General features: G+C 40.9%; 1 protein-coding gene across 5 annotated transcripts in view; it reads right to left on the reverse strand.

The window, feature by feature from the left end:
• The window catches only part of TTC26 (tetratricopeptide repeat domain 26), a 67,158-nt gene extending 55,891 nt beyond the window's left edge, over positions 1-11,267 (reverse strand). For 2 of the 5 annotated variants that reach the window (XM_011995470.1, XM_011995468.1), the window contains exons 1-5: positions 11,157-11,267; positions 10,225-10,362; positions 7,064-7,156; positions 4,959-5,073; positions 1,845-1,894 (exon numbers count right to left, since the gene is read on the reverse strand). In XM_011995470.1, coding sequence (XP_011850860.1) covers positions 1,845-1,894; positions 4,959-5,073; positions 7,064-7,156; positions 10,225-10,362; positions 11,157-11,159 — 399 coding nt within the window. In that variant the 5' untranslated portion in view covers positions 11,160-11,267. The remainder of the gene's footprint in view (positions 1-1,844; positions 1,895-4,958; positions 5,074-7,063; positions 7,157-10,224; positions 10,363-11,156) is intronic. The other 3 variants (XM_011995472.1, XM_011995471.1, XM_011995469.1) reach the window with 3 other exon arrangements.
• Between the last annotated feature and the right edge of the window lie 5,834 nt (positions 11,268-17,101).

The raw sequence follows: 17,101 nt of genomic DNA on the forward strand, positions 1-17,101 counted from the left end.
AAAAAAAAAAAAAAAAAAAAAAAAAAAAAAAAAAAACAAAAGAAATGAAGAGCAATGGAAAGGATAAATATGGCTAAGTATAAATGAATATTCACTGCATAAAACAGTACTAAAACAGTCTTATGGGCTTAGAAATATATAGACACTTAAAATACATTTCAAATTTGTACATAAGATGGAGAGTAAATGAGTTTAAATGATCTAAGGTCCTTTAATTTTCTAGAAATTGGTAAAAGTACTAATTAATATCAAACTTTTTAGTATGCAAAAGACACATGGTAACTGCTAAAATAATATTAAGAATGTATATAACTAGCAAGCCAATTGAGGAGAAATATATAGTTTTAAAAATCAATCCAAAAAAAGACAAGAAAGGAGAGAAAAAGGAACACAGACCACGTGGACCAGCTGGGCTAACAGAGAACTAATAACAGAATGGTAGTTACGAAGCTAACCGTATTTGTAAATACATTAAGTAAACGGATTATATACTGAGGTTTTTTTTAAATAAAGATTTTAACTGGATTTTAAAACCCACAAAACTCATTTATATGCTGTTTATAAGAGTCACCTTAAATTTAAGGACATGGAAAGGTAGAAAGTAAAAGAATAGATGAGAGATATAATAGGCAAATGCTACCAAAAGAGCTAGTATAGCCTACAAATATGACAAAGAGAAATCTTTTAGAGATGAGAGCTATTTCATGATAATATACGTTTCAGTCTACTAGGAAGACACTATTGCTAGACAGTCTACTAGCAATTCTAAGTTTGTGTGCACTTAATGACAGTCTGAAAAACATGTAAAGCAAAACTAAAAAGAGAAAGAGACAAAGTGACAATTGTGATGTGGAATTTCTAAATGTACCAAAAATAATTATTTTCATATAATGCCTGTAGATGATTAAACTTTCTGTAAAACAACTTAGCAATATCAATTAAAACTTTTAAAGTTGCTCATACCCAATAGGTATGTCCATTTCTGGGATGTTCAGAATGACATTTTTATAAATTTTTAAAATTATAAATAATCTAAAAGTCAAATAACTAGGAAATGGTGAATAAATAAAGGCACATATGATGCATTTGGTGGAATGCTATAAAACAATTTTTTAAATAAATTAAACAATTATTTAAAATTAAAAATTTGAAAAAATATTATTTAAAAAATTATTTTATCATTATCAAAATCATTACCATACAGCAATTCTGAAAAGTGTATATTTATTTCTAGGAGTCAGGACAAGGTGACTCTGAGTCTGTTCCCTAAGAGATAATAGGATAGTTGACACAAATTAAACTACTTTTTTTTTCTGAGACAGAGTCTCGCTCTGTTGCCCAGGCTGGAGTGCAGTGACACGATCTAGGCTCACTGCAACCCCTGCCTCCTGGGTTCAGCTGATTCTCCTGCCTCAGACTCCTCAGTAGCTGGTATTAAAGGAGTGCACCACCAAGCCCGACTAATTTTTTTTGTATTTTTAGTAGACTCACGGTTTCACCATGTTGGCCAAGCTGGTCTCGAACTCCTGACTTCAGGTGATCCACCCACTTCAGCCTCCCAAAGTGCTGGGATTACAGGCGTGAGCGACCATGCCCAGTCTAAACTTCTTATATGACTGTTGCTTAAGGAGAAATAAAACCTAACATCTCTGAATAAATTCAGAGGGTAAAGAACATTGATAGAGGAGAATATCCTATACAATTAACAGTTATATTCCACTTGTTCTAGAAAACTATTAACAAGAATTTCTAATTAATTATCTCTCACTAGTGTTAGTAACAAGAAGGAAGAAAAATAAAAATATTTTTAAAACAAAAAAAATGTGAAATGAGAACATAAATACCTTGTGAGCCAAGTGGAAGAGGAGGCGGTTTTGGAGTCGGCTTTTTGAAGCTGAAAAAAAAATCCAAGCTGCTTATTAAAGAATTCAATAGTCTAGCAGTCCCTTGTAGGAATGAAATGAGACTCGGATGAATCTTCCCAAATCCTTATTTATCTGATCCTAATATGTCTCAGCTAGAATACATACTGTTGGCCGGGCGCGGTGGCTCACGCCTGTAATCCCAGAACTGTGGGAGGCAGAGGCGGGCGGATCATGAGGCCAGGAAATCAAGACCATCCTGGCTAACACGGTGAAACCCCATCTCTACTAAAAAATACAAAGAACTAGCCAGGAGTGGTGCGGGGCGCCTGTAGTCCCAGCTGCTCGGGAGGCTGAGGCAGAAGAATGGTGTGAACCCAGGAGGCGGAGCTTGCAGTGAGCCGAGATCACGCCACTGCACTCCAGCCTGGGCAACAGAGTGAGACTCCATCTCAAAAAAAAAAAAAAAAAAAAGAATACATATTGTTTGAGTCTGGTCTCCACCTACAGTAGCAGAAACAGCATCAAGAACTAGAAGAGAAATATGCTAAGATTCTGCTCTTCTCCACTGGTTGCTCTACCTGATCCTATTACAGTGATCCACAACACAACACTCCACATGCATGGTTATAGTAATAGCCTGTGTGTTCATATAACACCTCTGTGTTCATATACCAAACCAAACAGTGGTAATAGACCCCCATGGTCATCTCAATGTGTGCATGAATCCACTCTCATTCACCTCTTAGTCCCAGTATTCTTTGTTATTTCCTTCTGATATCTCCTTTTCCACAATTATACTGCCATATTTTCCTAAATACTAGCCCAGTCTCTATTCCACAGATTTTCTAGCATAATTATGTGCTATACTGAAACAGGCAGTCAAGCAAAAATGTTAACGGCTTTTTTTTTTTTTTTGAGACGGAGTCTGGCTCTGTCGCCCGGGCTGGAGTGCAGTGGCCGGATCTCAGCTCACTGCAAACTCCGCCCCCCGGGTTTACGCCATTCTCCTGCCTCAGCCTCCCGAGTAGCTGGGACTACAGGCGCCCGCCGCCTCGCCCGGCTAGTTTTTTGTATTTTTTAGTAGAGACGGGGTTTCACCGTGTTCGCCAGGATGGTCTCGATCTCCTGACCTCGTGATCCGCCCGTCTTGGCCTCCCAAAGTGCTGGGATTACAGGCTTGAGCCACCGCGCCCGGCCATGTTAACGGCTTTTAAGTTCCAAATCTCCTTTGCACTCTTGGAAAACTTTCTGATTCTGGATACCCGATTCTATCTCTTTTACAGAAAAAGTCATACTTCAATGTATAAGAGAGAAAAAAAGAAAAAATTATATGGAAATAGAGATAGCTACCATGATCACCTTATATGTGTCTAACACTGTTCTTAGCACAGATAAAGCCTAGAAATATGAGATTAAGTAAGTAACATAAAGGACCTAATAACTAAATTAGGAAAAACTACATTGGTACATATGAAATAATTTGGGTACAAATCAAGAAAGGCTTTGCTGGGTGTGGTGGCGGGCATTGTCTGCAGTCTCAGCTACTCAGGAGGCTGGGGCTGGAGGATGGCTTGAACCCAGGAGTTTGAAGCTATAGCATGCTATGTGCACACCTATGAATAGCCACTGTACTCCAGCTTGGGCAACATAGTGAGACCATGTCTTTAAAAAAAAAAAAGGGAGGGCGAAGGATAGCATTAGGAGATATACCTAATGTAAATGACGAGTTAATGGGTGTAGCAAACCAACATGGCGCATGTATACATATGTAACAAACCTGCACATTCTGCACATGTACCCTAGAACTTAAAGTATTAAAAAAAAAAAGTCCAAGTTCCATGTCTGCCAAGAATTTGGGCTAAAATTCTTTGTATGTATAAATTAATTCTACCTCGAATACATTCTTCCCTATCAAACATTACAGTGCCCACTTTCTCTGCATTTCCTTGAACTTAATTTGGTTCATCCTTTAATTAACTTTTTTTTTTTTTTTGAGATGGAGTTTCACTCTTGTTGCCCAGGCTGGAGTACAATGGCTCGATCTTGGCTCACTGCAACCTCCACCTCCTGGGTTCAAGCGATTCTCCTGCCTCAGCCTCCCGAGTAGCTGGGATTACAGGCATGCGTCACCACACCTGGTTAATTTTGTATTTTTAGTAGAGATGGGGTTTCTCCATGTTGGTCAGGCTGGTCTCGAACTCCCGACCTCAGGTGATCTGCCCGCCTTGGCCTCCCAAAGTGCTGGGATTACAGGCGTAAGCCACTGCGCCCAGCCATCTTTAACTTTTTCTACCATGTATCCCTTTTATTCTTATTTTCAAATTTGAGTACAATTGTCCTGAGATGAATATCGTATGTAAGAAAGCAGAAGGGATGATTTCTGGATTCTTCAAACTGAAATTTCTGGGTTTCTCACTTAGAAACAGGAAAAGCAGGGCCGGGCGCGGTGGCTCAAGCCTGTAATCCCAGCACTTTGGGAGACCGAGACAGGTGGATCACAAGGTCAGGAGATTGAGACCATCCTGGCTAACATGGTGAAACCCCGTCTCTACTAAAAAATACAAAAAAACTAGCCGGGCGAGGTGGCGGGCGCCTGTAGTTCCAGCTACTCGGGAGGCTGAGGCAGGAGAATGGAGTAAACCGGGGAGGCTGAGCTTGCAGTGAGCTGAGATCCAGCCACTGCATTCCAGTCTGGGCGACAGAGCGAGACTCCATCTCAAAAAAAAAAAAAAAAAAAAAGAAAGAAACAGGAAAAGCAGCCATAAAGTTCACAGCCATAAGAGCCTGAACAAAACTATACCTAACTACCACTAACAGCATGCCCATCCTCCCGTGACAGGGCCTAAGAAAGACACCTGGCCCTTTTTCTTCTTTTGTCCTTCTGCTTTTTGGCTGTAGCCTGGTGGGGTGTAGCACTAACTCTCTTTAAACATCGTTACTCAAATCCAATATTCTTTGAGGACTAAAGCTATTTTTTTAGCTTTCTAATATCAAGTTTTTTTCTCAAGAGAAAAAGGAATACATTAAGTTTTAAAATCTTCAAAACGACTCTTCACTATGAATGAAGAATATCAGATATAAGAGCCCCTTTACCTTTAAATCCAGCTGCTTCAGCTTGTTTATACATCCCAAGAAAGAAGTAGGTGCAAGCTAGGTTCACCCAGACTTCAGAATTACAATTTTCCTCTTTTGTAGCATTTTCGTATTCCTGAAATACATAGTAAGCAGTGATCTCGTTTTGGCAGCAAAGCAATTGATGGGCCATTCTTCCATAATGGAATAGGATTTCATACTGAGATTAAGTAACTTCACATTTAGGGAATCCTACATGCTCTGCAATTATTCTATACCTGAAAAGGTTAAATGCTGAAGCTAAAGCTCAATCCTACATCTGCAGGGCTGTTGTCCATATAATCTCATACTTGTGGGTTTTGTCCCCCAATTAATACTGATAGGGACTAACAAACAATAGAAACAAAAAGCAACTGAAACATTTTATTTCTGCCAACTAAAAAAGACATACAAGATACCCTTTAAGAAATTCACACGTTCAGTTAACTTAAAATCTGATGGCTTTAATACACGACAAGTTTCATTTCATTCTAATTGCTTTCTGGCTTTTTTGGCATCGAGGGAGGCTTCATGTTTTTAAAATGTTTTGTTTTTCCTGCTAAGAATACTTTCTGAGACTCACTTTGTCAACGACATTTTCCATATACTCTCACTTTTTATCAGTCTTTCCCAGGTGCCTTTATTTCATTTTCTTACTACATGTGGGTTGTTCTTTCTATCCTCCTATGCCTTTTACAAATACTGCCAGCCTCTATTCTGTCCTTTTCACATCTTCCCTTTCCCTTCACCAACTTTGTTCCTTTGTTCTTCATTTCGCCTCCTCATTACCTGTCCTCGAATATTTTCATTTTAGTTACGGGGGTTCTTCAAATTTGCTTAGATTACATCTTGAGAATGAGAATATGCAGGAAATGTGGCTGGGAGTGGTGGCTCACGCCTGTAATCCCAGCACTTTGGGAGACCGAGGCAGGCAGATCACGAGGTTAGGAGATCGAGACCATCCTGGCCAACATGGTGAAACCCCATCTCTACTAAAACTCACAAAAAAATTAGCCGGGCGTGGTGGCGCACACCTGTAGTCCCAGCTTCCCGGGGCGGGTGGCGGTGGTGGTATGAAGCAGTGGAATCGCTTGAACCCAGGAGGCAGAGCTTGCAGTGAGCCGAGATCGTGCCACTGCACTCCAGCCTGGGCGACAGAGCAAGACTCCGTCTCAAAAAAAAAAAAAAAAAGAAAGTAAATCCATAATCCCACTGATTAACTATTATAGATGGGTAGGTAGATGGGTAGGATTTACAATGACCAAGAAAAACAATTTCCCCAAAACAATTCTACTTGTAAAAATATAAATATAATCGGTCCTATGTCTAAAAATAACCAAGCAAAGGAAAAGCGAAATTCTCTTGAGAGAAGACTCATGAAAGTTTTTATCATAATGGCTTAATTTTCCTGTTCTGAAGATTTACTTAATAAATGCTAATACCAATATGTTGTACAATCTCATTAGTATGCATGTAAAAGTACAAAGTACACAAGATACATGTACATATACAGTAGCCCTCCTTTACCCACAGGGGATATGTTTAAAGATCCCTAGTAGATGCCTGAAATCTTGGATAGTACTGAATCCTATATATACTATGTTTTTTTTCCTATACATACACACCTATGATACAGTTTAATTTATCAGTTAGGCACAATAAGAGATTAACACCAATAATGGATAATAGAACGATAACAATATATGGTAATAAAAGTTATGAGGATGTGGTCTCTTTTGCTCTCTCTCTCTCTCTCTGAAAATATCTTATTATACTGTCCTCATCTATTTTTAGACTGAGATTGACCTCGGGTAACTCAGATTGACCTCGGGAAGCAAAACCATAGACAAGGGGAAACTACTGTAATAGAACATATTAACATATAGATGATTACTGAAGCCATAAATTTTTAAACAGTCAGTGGTTGCCTTCATTAACAAGTATAATTGAGGAATGCAAATAGGTAACTTCTTTTTGTTTCCTTCTGCATTGTTTGAATTTTACCATGAACATGTATTATTATAATATAAAGTTTAATAACATTTTAAACACAGTTCTGTTTGCAAAAAAAATTTTTTCACACTAACCTCCAGAGCTCTCTTGTAGTCACCCAGGTGAAAGGCACAATATCCAATCCACAAATTAGTATCCTCTTCTTCTTCTCCAACATGACGTTTGAACTTCAGGTTAAAAATGTATTTAAAAAGCATGAAAATTTGAATAGTAAACTCTCTGTTTAAAAAAAAATGCTATGTTGGGTTACTAACGAACAACAGGCAATCTAAGTATTAGAAGCATGACAATATGAGGTTTAATTAAACCTATGCCTACAGGACAAGTATCTTCTAATTGTCACAGAAATTTATATTTTCAAATATTTCACATTTGGCTTTCTGTATTAACTGATATTATACTCCAGAAAGCATTTTTGTTGCCTAGCAATTCTGGGTGATATATAAGGAAGAGAATTATGTAAAATATTTAGAGCCAAATAACTGAAGGTTAGAGAGGCTGAACCATGAACTCAAGGCCACATGGCCAGTATGTGTGCTGTCAGGGACTTAAAGAAATGCCTGACTCCAAAGCTCATGTTGTCACCCTCTGTGCTCTACTGCATTTAACCTCCCGCTTCAGTCCTATTGCATTAGCACACACATATATTTACTAATAGGTTGTAACCTTTCACTGAGGACTAGCCATTAAATCTTTCTATTACCCTTGAGCAGGCTAGCTTACCAGGTCTACAAGAGTTAAGGATGTTCAGAAGACTTGGCCTCACTTATGTCCATTGTGAACAAATATTTATGAATTCCTCAGCCAACAAAAGAAAAGCCTTATTTTGGAGGAAAGGACTGAGATCTTGACAGAGAATTCTGAATTTCCACGGTAAGATAAGATTTTTTTTTCACTCTACAGGGTGATAAATCAAATAGTGAGCCAACACATATTTACAGAGCATCACTATAGAACTTAAGGAGCCTCAGTCATTACAAGATGAAGACATCCCTTTGATACTTTCTTGTCTGGACTAAGAATTTACTCCTGTAGCTAACTCTACAACATTAGAAATCCTCCTCATACCAAATGCTATGAATTTGAGTATAGTGCCTTAATTCTGGAGATATTCTCATGTGAGGTCTCCCTGAATTCCCTGGAGCTACAGGAAAGCGCATGAGACTTCCTCACCCTAAACCATAGCAGTTTCCATTCCCATGCAGCATGTTACTCCAACCAACTACCTAAGAATGTAAGCAAAGAGCAGAGCCTCCCTGCCAACTTAAAGGCAGTCTGGCCCTGCAGTCCCAGCATTTTGGGAGGCCAGAAGCAGGAGCATCCCTTGAGCCCAGGAGTTCAAGACCAGCCTAGGCAACATGGTGAGACCCCCATCTCTACACACACACACAAATAGCCAATCAAATGAAAATTAGCCAGGCATCGTGGCACATGCCTGTAGTCTCAGCTACTTGGGAGGCTGAGGTGGAACACTCGTGTGAGCCCTGGGAGGTTGAGGCTCCAGTGAGCCACCATCACGCCACTGCATTCCAGCCTGGGCGACAGAATGAGACCCTGTCTCAAAAATAAAATAAAATAAAGGCAACCTGGTGTTATACAATAAGGAAAATATGGTCACTGTCTTAGAGAAAAAAGAGGGAAACAGACTGACGGAAATAGATATATAGCACTCAGTCCACTGATTCACAGAACTAGAAGGTTCCTCCATGCCAACTCCCCCAATGCAAAGATGAGAAGGCTGATGCCTAAAAAGCTAAACAACATGTTCAATACCAGAGCACTTAGTAAGAAGGTGAACTAGGCCAGGCGCAGTGGCTCACGCCTGTAATCCCAGCACTTTGGGAGGCTGAGGCAGGTGGATTACCTGAGCCCAGGAGTTTGAGACAAGCCTGGCCAACATGGTGAAACACTATCTCTACTAAAAATACAAAAGATTAGCTGGGTGTGGTGGCGGGCGTCTGTAATCCCAGCTACTCAGGAGGCTGAGGCAGGAGAATTGCTTGAACCAGGGAGGTGCAGGCTGCAGTGAGCTGAGATTGCGCCATTGCACTCTAGTCTGGGTGGCAAGAGTGAAAGTCCATCTCAAAAAAAGAAAAAAGAGAAAAAACAAGAAAGTGAACTATACATGGAAGATGGAGAAATACATGTAAACCTAATTATAACAATTATTAACAGTAGATTCAGAGTAATATGGATGGAGTAGCATTTTAAGAGAAATGACTGTGGCACAACACAACCAGACCATGCTGTCAGAACTCTTCATTCTTTGGTGCAACGCTTCACTCTCCTGTAACATGTGCTTCCCACAAAGCAGTTTTTCAAAGCGCAGTCTCCTGGGACCATCTCCATCAGGCACTTAGACTACTCACCTGAAAATGCAGATTCCTGAGCACCACTGCAGACCTACAGCAGGAGCCCAGGAATCAATATCTTATTAAGTACCCTAGGTAATTCCAATGTATATTAAAAGGTGAGAACTACTGCCATGGAGATTTGAAATATTTTCTGGGGCTATAATATTTTCAACCATAAGCATGTTAGAATTATTTAAATTTGATCAAAATTTCAGAACACATAATAGGAAAAAAATCATACATTGGTCAAGGGTTGGGATAAGCAATGTGTGAAATGACATTGTATTAAATGTCCCTTCACATTTTTAGATTGTAATCACCATTAGTGAACTAGACATACTCAAAAGTGGCCCTCAAGAAATTAGGTTTTTCTTTTTTTGTTTGTTTGTTTGTTTTTTGAGAGAGAGTCTTGCCTTGTACTCAGGCTGGAGTGCAGTGCAATGATCTTGGCTCACTGCAACCTCCACCTTCCAGGTTCAAGCAATTCTCCAGCCTCAGCCTCCCGAGAAGCTGGGACGACAGGTGTGTGCCACTATGCCCAGTTAATTTTTGTATTTTTAAGAGACGGGGTTTCATCATGTTGGCCACGATGGTCTTGATCTCTTGACCTCATGATCCGCCCGCTGGCCTCCCGAAGTGCTGGGATTACAGGTGTGAGCCATTGCGCCCAGCCAAATTTAGTTTTTTAGTTCATTTTTTATCAGGTTTATAGTTAACTTAGAATCCGGAATCTGTGCCTGACTAGATTTACAGGGGATTTGTACAGGAAGTCCCAGAATGCACGCACCTATTACAACAGCAGAGCAACCAGCATTCTCACCTAATCATTCATCTACATTCTGGTATTCACATGCTAAGAAGCAACGTTCTTTGGGCATTACCTCCAATAGGGTAATAGCTCCAGTGAAATCTCTTTTTGAAAGTAGCTCCTCTAGTTTTGGAATCTTCCTACCTTTCTTCTTTTTTTTGTCAGTGGGCTGTACGCCTCTGCCTACAGCAGGTTTGGCCCTTGAAAGCATCTGTAAAAGAAACAAAGACAGCTGTATGGTCCAATTCTGATTATCAGATTTAAACTGAGAGTGGCAGCTCTGTAGTTTAAAAGTCAAGGCCGGGCACAGTGGCTCACGCCTGTAATCCCAGTACTTTGGGAGGCCAAGGCGGGCGGATCATGAGGTCAGGAGTTCGAGACCAGTCTGGTCAACATGGTGACACCGCGTCTCTACTAAAAATACAAAAATTAGCCGGGCATGGTGACAGGTGCCTGTAGTCCCAGCTGCTCAGGAGGCTGAGGCAGAAGAACGCTTGAACTTGAAGGCGGAGTTTGCTGTGAGCTGAGATCACGCCACTGCACTCCAGCCTGGGCGACAGAGCGAGACTCCATCTCAAAAAAAAAAAAAAAAAGTTATAAGTCAAATCCTTAACAACGAACCCCAGGGAAGCCTATTCAAACTTGCTTTGTAACAGGTATTCTAGTAGAAGAGCCATCACCCAATACTTAGGAAGGACCAAACAGCTACTCCCAACTTTATCTTCACTGGCTAGAGATGCTTTCGCACAGCTTCTGTCATCTCAGCTTTCCCTTCCTCTGCTTCCCATCCCACGAGTGGTTTAGATGTGGGTAAATGGAGAAGCAGGAGGGAAGAAAGCATCGAGGTATTTACAGTTGCATCCCTGTCCCCGTGGGAACACAGGGAGAGCTGGGGATTACCCTCTGCGGACACACCTAGACTTTACACAGAAGTGTGCTGGGAACCTCGAATCGCCAGCCTCAGGACCTACTCAAAGTAATCCCTCACTATTCAGAGCCACTAACCATCTTGACGTCGGTCTTGTGAGTCCCCTCCAGACAGCAAAGGCCGGGCCTCAGCGTTTCGCCGCATCCACACAGGACGCTCTGTCTCCACGGCAACCCCGCCGGGAGGCTGGTACGTCAGGGAGAAAAGCTCGTTGGAGAACCAGCGCCCGCGGCTTCTTGGTTCCGTGCAGCTTCTGCCGCGGAAGAGCAGCGGTTCCTCTTGGGAGGAGAGCGTCGTTCTCTGTGCTGAGAGCGAAAGTTTGGTTGTGTCTCTATTTATGAGTTTACTTTAGGAAAAGGCGAATTGGAATGGCATTGTTTTTCAAATGCAAGTTTTCTGGGAAGGAAATTTTCAGGGACCACTTCCGTTTTGGGCCGCGTTGGACTCCATAGCAACCCTTGGCTGCGTGCACCGCAGAATCTTGGTCTCTGGCTGGTGCGGGAAGCTTAGAAAATTTCTGCTGAAGGAGTTGTAGTTCTGTGATTTGGAGGCAGGAGTGCATCAAAATACAGTTTCCTATTTCCACAGATACATCTACACACAATAGAGAACTGTAATAAATATTTGTCGATTGGATGACTTAATTTATCTATCTTACTCCGGAACCCAGTTAATGCAGGGGCAACCATAGTCTTTAAATTCACGAAATCGTGAAATGTTAGAGTTGGAAGAGACCTTACAGGTCCTCTGGTCAACCCCTCAGAATTAACAGACTGAAGAACTAACATCTTGTTAGTTAACTAATGTCAGCCTAAAAAGCTCAGGGATCCAATTGAAAGAGTTTATTCAAGTGCAAAGTGTGAGGGCGGCTATCCCGGGAACCATAGACAGCAAAGAATGGTGATCAGTGCTCCCTGATGTAGGGAACGGTGAGGGTCGTTTATATCGCCAAAAACAGGGGTGCTGTACATAATTACAGCATTTTCTAGATGAGGCTAACGTACACAGAAGATTCAATTAACTACTATTGATTATACTCTAAGGGGGATGTTTAATATTCTGTTGTAAAGAGGTAACAATCACAAGGGTCTCTATCTCCAACGTCGTTTAGTCTGAATAAAGAATAAAAATCTGGTTAATATATAACATCAACACAAAGATCAGGAAGCAACAGTCATGCACCAGAGAAGAAAAACAGCCATGTTCTGTGATTTAGTTTACAGGGCTTAACTTTTCCCCTTGGCATAATATGTTTGGAAGGTGCTGAAATTTTCTTTTCACATTTTCCCTTTTCCTCAAAAGCTTTCGGAGAAAGCATTATAGAAGAATTATATTCTCAGGCCGTGTATTTGATCAAACCTCATGTCACTAGGAAGGCTCCTTCCTGGCAGTCACATCCCAAGGAGGAGGGGAAATTGGAAAGGACCAAGTCCGAATTATAAAGCAACAAGAGAAAGTAGTTCTGGAACCTGATTCAGGCTACATGGCTGCCTCTTCAAACAAACAATTATCTGAGTAGTCTTTGTTCTAATTTTCTCAGCTGTGTGTTGACCCAATTGCAGTTAAATACCATAACAGCTCTGTAGACAAAGGCAAGACAAAACACAAACTATGATAATTCCTAAAATACATAACAGCTTTTGCCACCAAGGTCCCCAAGATCCAAATCAACTACTTAACTGGTAGCTTAGAGAGGGTTTTGGACCCGAAAGGTTAATTATTAGAGTTTTTCAAATCAGTCATTACTTTGGTAACATTATTTGATTCATCTGGGATATAAACACAGCATTCAGTTTCTGTCATAGCACAGGTTCCTCCTTGGGCTGCAGTATGTCTAAGACCATACAATTTTGTAATACAGTCTTCTCAAGAGAGTAACTTCATTATTTAACAATGAGACATTCATGTGGCTGTCATTTAGGGCCTTTTGTGTGTAATTGGTTAGGACCTCTATATGGCGAATGACATCTTCAATACCCAGTTGTGGTACAAGGACAGAAGTGAATCTAAGTGGCTTCTGGAAGGTAAGCACTTTCTATTTCTTCTGTTAAAGACACTATTGCGTAAACCTTTACAGTAAGTTCCAGATTCATCCTTTAAATGACATCCATCTGTAAACCGAACAACATCAGCCTAAGTAAGAAAAGTCTCTTGCAGATCAGTCCTAGGAGAAAAAAAGTTTATCAGTTAGAATTATGCAATTATGTGGTGTTTCATCTGAAAGTGAAGGAAAAAGAGTTGCAATATTTAGCTTATTACATCTAGAGATGGTCACATGATAAGCTAAAAGAAGTGAAACTTCCTATGAAGCTAGTCTACTCATTGAATAATGTTAAGTGTGTTGTGAGTTTAGCAATGCTTCCACAGAATGAGGGATGAAATCAGTAAGGGGAGTTTCTTTTCTCCCAGAGTGTTATTAAGGAGAAAAGGAAAGGCCCTTTTAAGTTCGATGGAGCACCCCCATTTTTTAGTTTCTGCCTCCACCTGTTGTTCTTTCCTTTTTAGTTTTTTGGCAGTTCTTTTTAATGTGATCAGGCTTTTTGAATTAATTGAAAGCGTATGGTTAGGTCTACTTGGGGATTTATAAGGATATTTTGAAGGTCCAAATTGTGTGGACATTTGTTTCCACTGTAAATTCATAATTTTATTAGCCTTGCTCTTTTGTTTGGCCTCCTTCTCAGTTTCATCTTCAGTTATGAGACAACTGGTCAGAAAGACTGACCAAATTATGAGTTTGAGAAGTGGCCCAGCGAGGGTTTTGTCTTTTCACTATTAGTGCTAATTCTTCATCTAACCCATTTATAAAACTGGAGTTGAGAAGGGTATCATTTTGATTATTAGCGTAGCTTTCTTCAGATAAACCCAAATATTGTTTAAGTTTACTCAAACCCTCAAAATACGATATTACTGACTCATCTGGATTTTGTTGACCTTGTTGTATTTTACTACAGTCTACTACTCTTTGAAACAGTGAGGAGTGGCTTGAAGCAAAGCCTTTGCAGTTTTGTGTGTCTGCCTACAGTCCTGAGCATTTATGAAAGTCTTCTAAGAGATTTCTTTTTTCTTTTTTTTTTTTTTGAGACAGAGTCTCGCTCTGTCGCCCAGACTGGAGTGCAGTGGCACAATCTCGGCTCACTGCAACCTCTGCCTCCCGGGTTCATGCCATTCTCCTACCTCAGCCTCCCGAGTACCTGGGACTACAGGCGCCCGCCACCACACCCGGCTAATTTTTTTTGTATTTGTAGTACAGACGGGGTTTCACCGTGTTAGCCAGGATTGTCTTGATCTCCTGATCTCATGATATGCCCACCTCAGCCTCCCAAAGTGCTGGGATTACAGGCGTGAACCACCGCACCTGGCCTTCTAAGAGAGTTCTATAATGGGCCTTGTCTGTCTAATCTTTAGCTTTACTTTCTGATAGTCACATGTGAGTTAGTTGATGTAAATCAGAATAACCAGGGCCATAAGCTCAGATATTTAATTCAAATTCTCTAGCAAAACCAATAGGATCCTGGTGAGGGTTGGGGAATAATTTACTATGCCTTTAAGTTCTACCTTAGACCATGGTTGATAAACTAAAGCAGGTTTCCCTCTACCAGATACTGGATGTTCATGAAATGAAGCCAAAAAAGTGGGAGCAGGTGGAAGGGGAGGAGAAGGAAGAGAAGGTCAGTCTGGGCAAGGTAGTTCTGATAAGGAGGGATAGAGAGAAGGGGGAGCAGGAGGAGGAGAAGCAGCAGTTTCAGCAGCTTTTTTGAATTAAAGTTTTAGAGAGCTTTTCATTTGCTTTCTATAGGAAAAGAACTCTGTCACAGCAGCTTTTGCATGCTTCTGGGTAGCATTGGAAATAACTCTCCAAATTATATTATTTAATTCTAGAGCTGGCTTTTTCTAATTGTGCATGTGAGCAAACTAACTTAGGCATTTCACAAGTACCCCACTTTGGCCATTGTAATTCAGCATCTTCCTGTGTCAAATAAGACCATTTTTCCCAATACTGACAGGAGGTAGCAGGTGCGATGACTCACACCTGCAATCTCAGCACTTTGGGAGGCTGAGGCAGGAGGATCACTTGAGCTCAGGAGTACGTAGTGAGAGTGTCTCTACAAAAACTCAAAAAATTAGCCCAGCATGGGGGTGTGCGTGTGGTGCCAGCTACTTGGAAGGCTGAGGTGGGAGGATTGCTTGAGCCCCAGAGGTGGTGGTTGCAGTAAGCCAAGATCGTACTATTGCACTCCATCCTGGGTGATAGAGCAAGACCCTGCCTCATAAAACAGACACACATACACCCATATTTATGTATGTAGGGTGTGTGTGTGTGTATATATATACATATATATATATGTGTATATATATAGACAGGAGGTGGCACCATAAGTCTTGTACATAAATTTAGCTGGAGTTTCTAAAAGTGGGTCCTCCCTTAAAGAGGACTTTGTTTTAAATGAACAGTTGACCATAATTTGTATCCTCTTTTAAACTGACCAAAGATTGAAAGGGGATGTTTTGGGTCTAGTGTGCTGCTTAATAGTGATTACTCCTCAAAGTTTCACCCATGAGTCACCTCTCCCCTCTTATGTGTCCCAACGAAACCCAGAAACTTCTGGGGGTTTAAGGCACCGGTAGCCCAATTCCTTATGTGTGCCCACCGGGCAGATTTCCTTGCATATTCTTTTTTGAGATTTCCCTAGAGCATAGTTACACATCCCAAGCTATGAACTCTGACATCTTTACATGACCTCAATCACCTAAGGTGCTTTTCTTCTGGGAGGAACAAGGTCTTTTGCATTTGGGACTTACGTCCTCATATGAACCCTTTTGTGAATTTTTGGTCACTCAAGAAGAAAACTTAAATGTCAATTTTAACTGAGCTCCAAAACCTGGGTCACCAACCTGGGTCCAGTTGCAGACCACAATCAAAAAAAATTTTTTTTTTGAGTCATAGTCTCACTTGGTTACCCAGGCTGGAGTGCAGTGGAATGATTTGGGCTCACTGCAACCTCCATATCCCGGGTTTAAGCAATTCTCCGGCCTCAGCCTCCCAGGTAGCTAGGATTACAGGCACATGCCACCATACCTGGCTAATTTTTGTGTTTTTAGTAGAGATGGGGTTTTGCTGTTGGCCAGGCTGGTTTCAAACTCCTGGCTTCAAGTGATCCACCTGCCTCAGCCTCTCAAGTGCTGTGATTACAGGTGTGAGCCATTGGGCCTGGCCTAAAACCACAAATTTACCTAAAGCCACAAACATTCAGTTTCTGTTTTCAGAGAGAGAACCTATTTTGTTCTCTGACCAAATTCGAATGACAGACAGGGCCATACAAAGTCTAGCAAGTAGTTCAACAAACCTTAACTTCAAAGAAAATTGAACGTCATAAATCTGTGAAAGGCAAAACAAGCAAACAAAACTTCTATCTTAAAGTAGAGCTTCAGTTCCAGCTCTGTGGAGCATAGAACTGGATTGCTTGCGTAAAGTCTGAATCTCAGTCAAAGCCAGAGAGATTCAAAACCTGAGAGGAGCCTTGGCAGAGCCCCCTGCCAGTTCCAATGAGGTGGGAAGGAGCAAAAGCCACTCCTGTAGACACCAAAGCTCCGAATGTCAGCAAAGAGGCATAGATCTCAGGAGGCCTGCTTAGAGTCTCTGGATCATCAAAATGTCAATTTAATATAATCAAACAGCTCAGGATCCAGTTAAAAGTTTATTCAAGTGCAAAGTGTGAGAGCGGCCATCAGGTAAACACAGACACCAAAGAAAAAATGGTGATCAGTGCTCCCCGATGTAGGGAAAGGTGAGGGTGGTGTATGCAGGCAACCACAGGTGTGCTGCACAGAATTACAGCATATTACAGCATTTTCTTTCCCTTCTTTCTTTTTTTTTTTTTTTTTTTTTTGAGGATTGTAATTATCTTAGTTTTTTTGGTAATACCAAGTAATTCAGGGTACTGTTTATTCCGGAGGTGGTGGTAGGGTTATGCAAAGGCTTCAAATGTGTTAGCAATTTTTTTTTCCTTTTTTTTTTTTTTTT

This window comes from Mandrillus leucophaeus, unplaced genomic scaffold, assembly GCF_000951045.1.
Source record: "Mandrillus leucophaeus isolate KB7577 unplaced genomic scaffold, Mleu.le_1.0 Scaffold49, whole genome shotgun sequence".
Classification (NCBI taxonomy): domain Eukaryota; kingdom Metazoa; phylum Chordata; class Mammalia; order Primates; family Cercopithecidae; genus Mandrillus; species Mandrillus leucophaeus.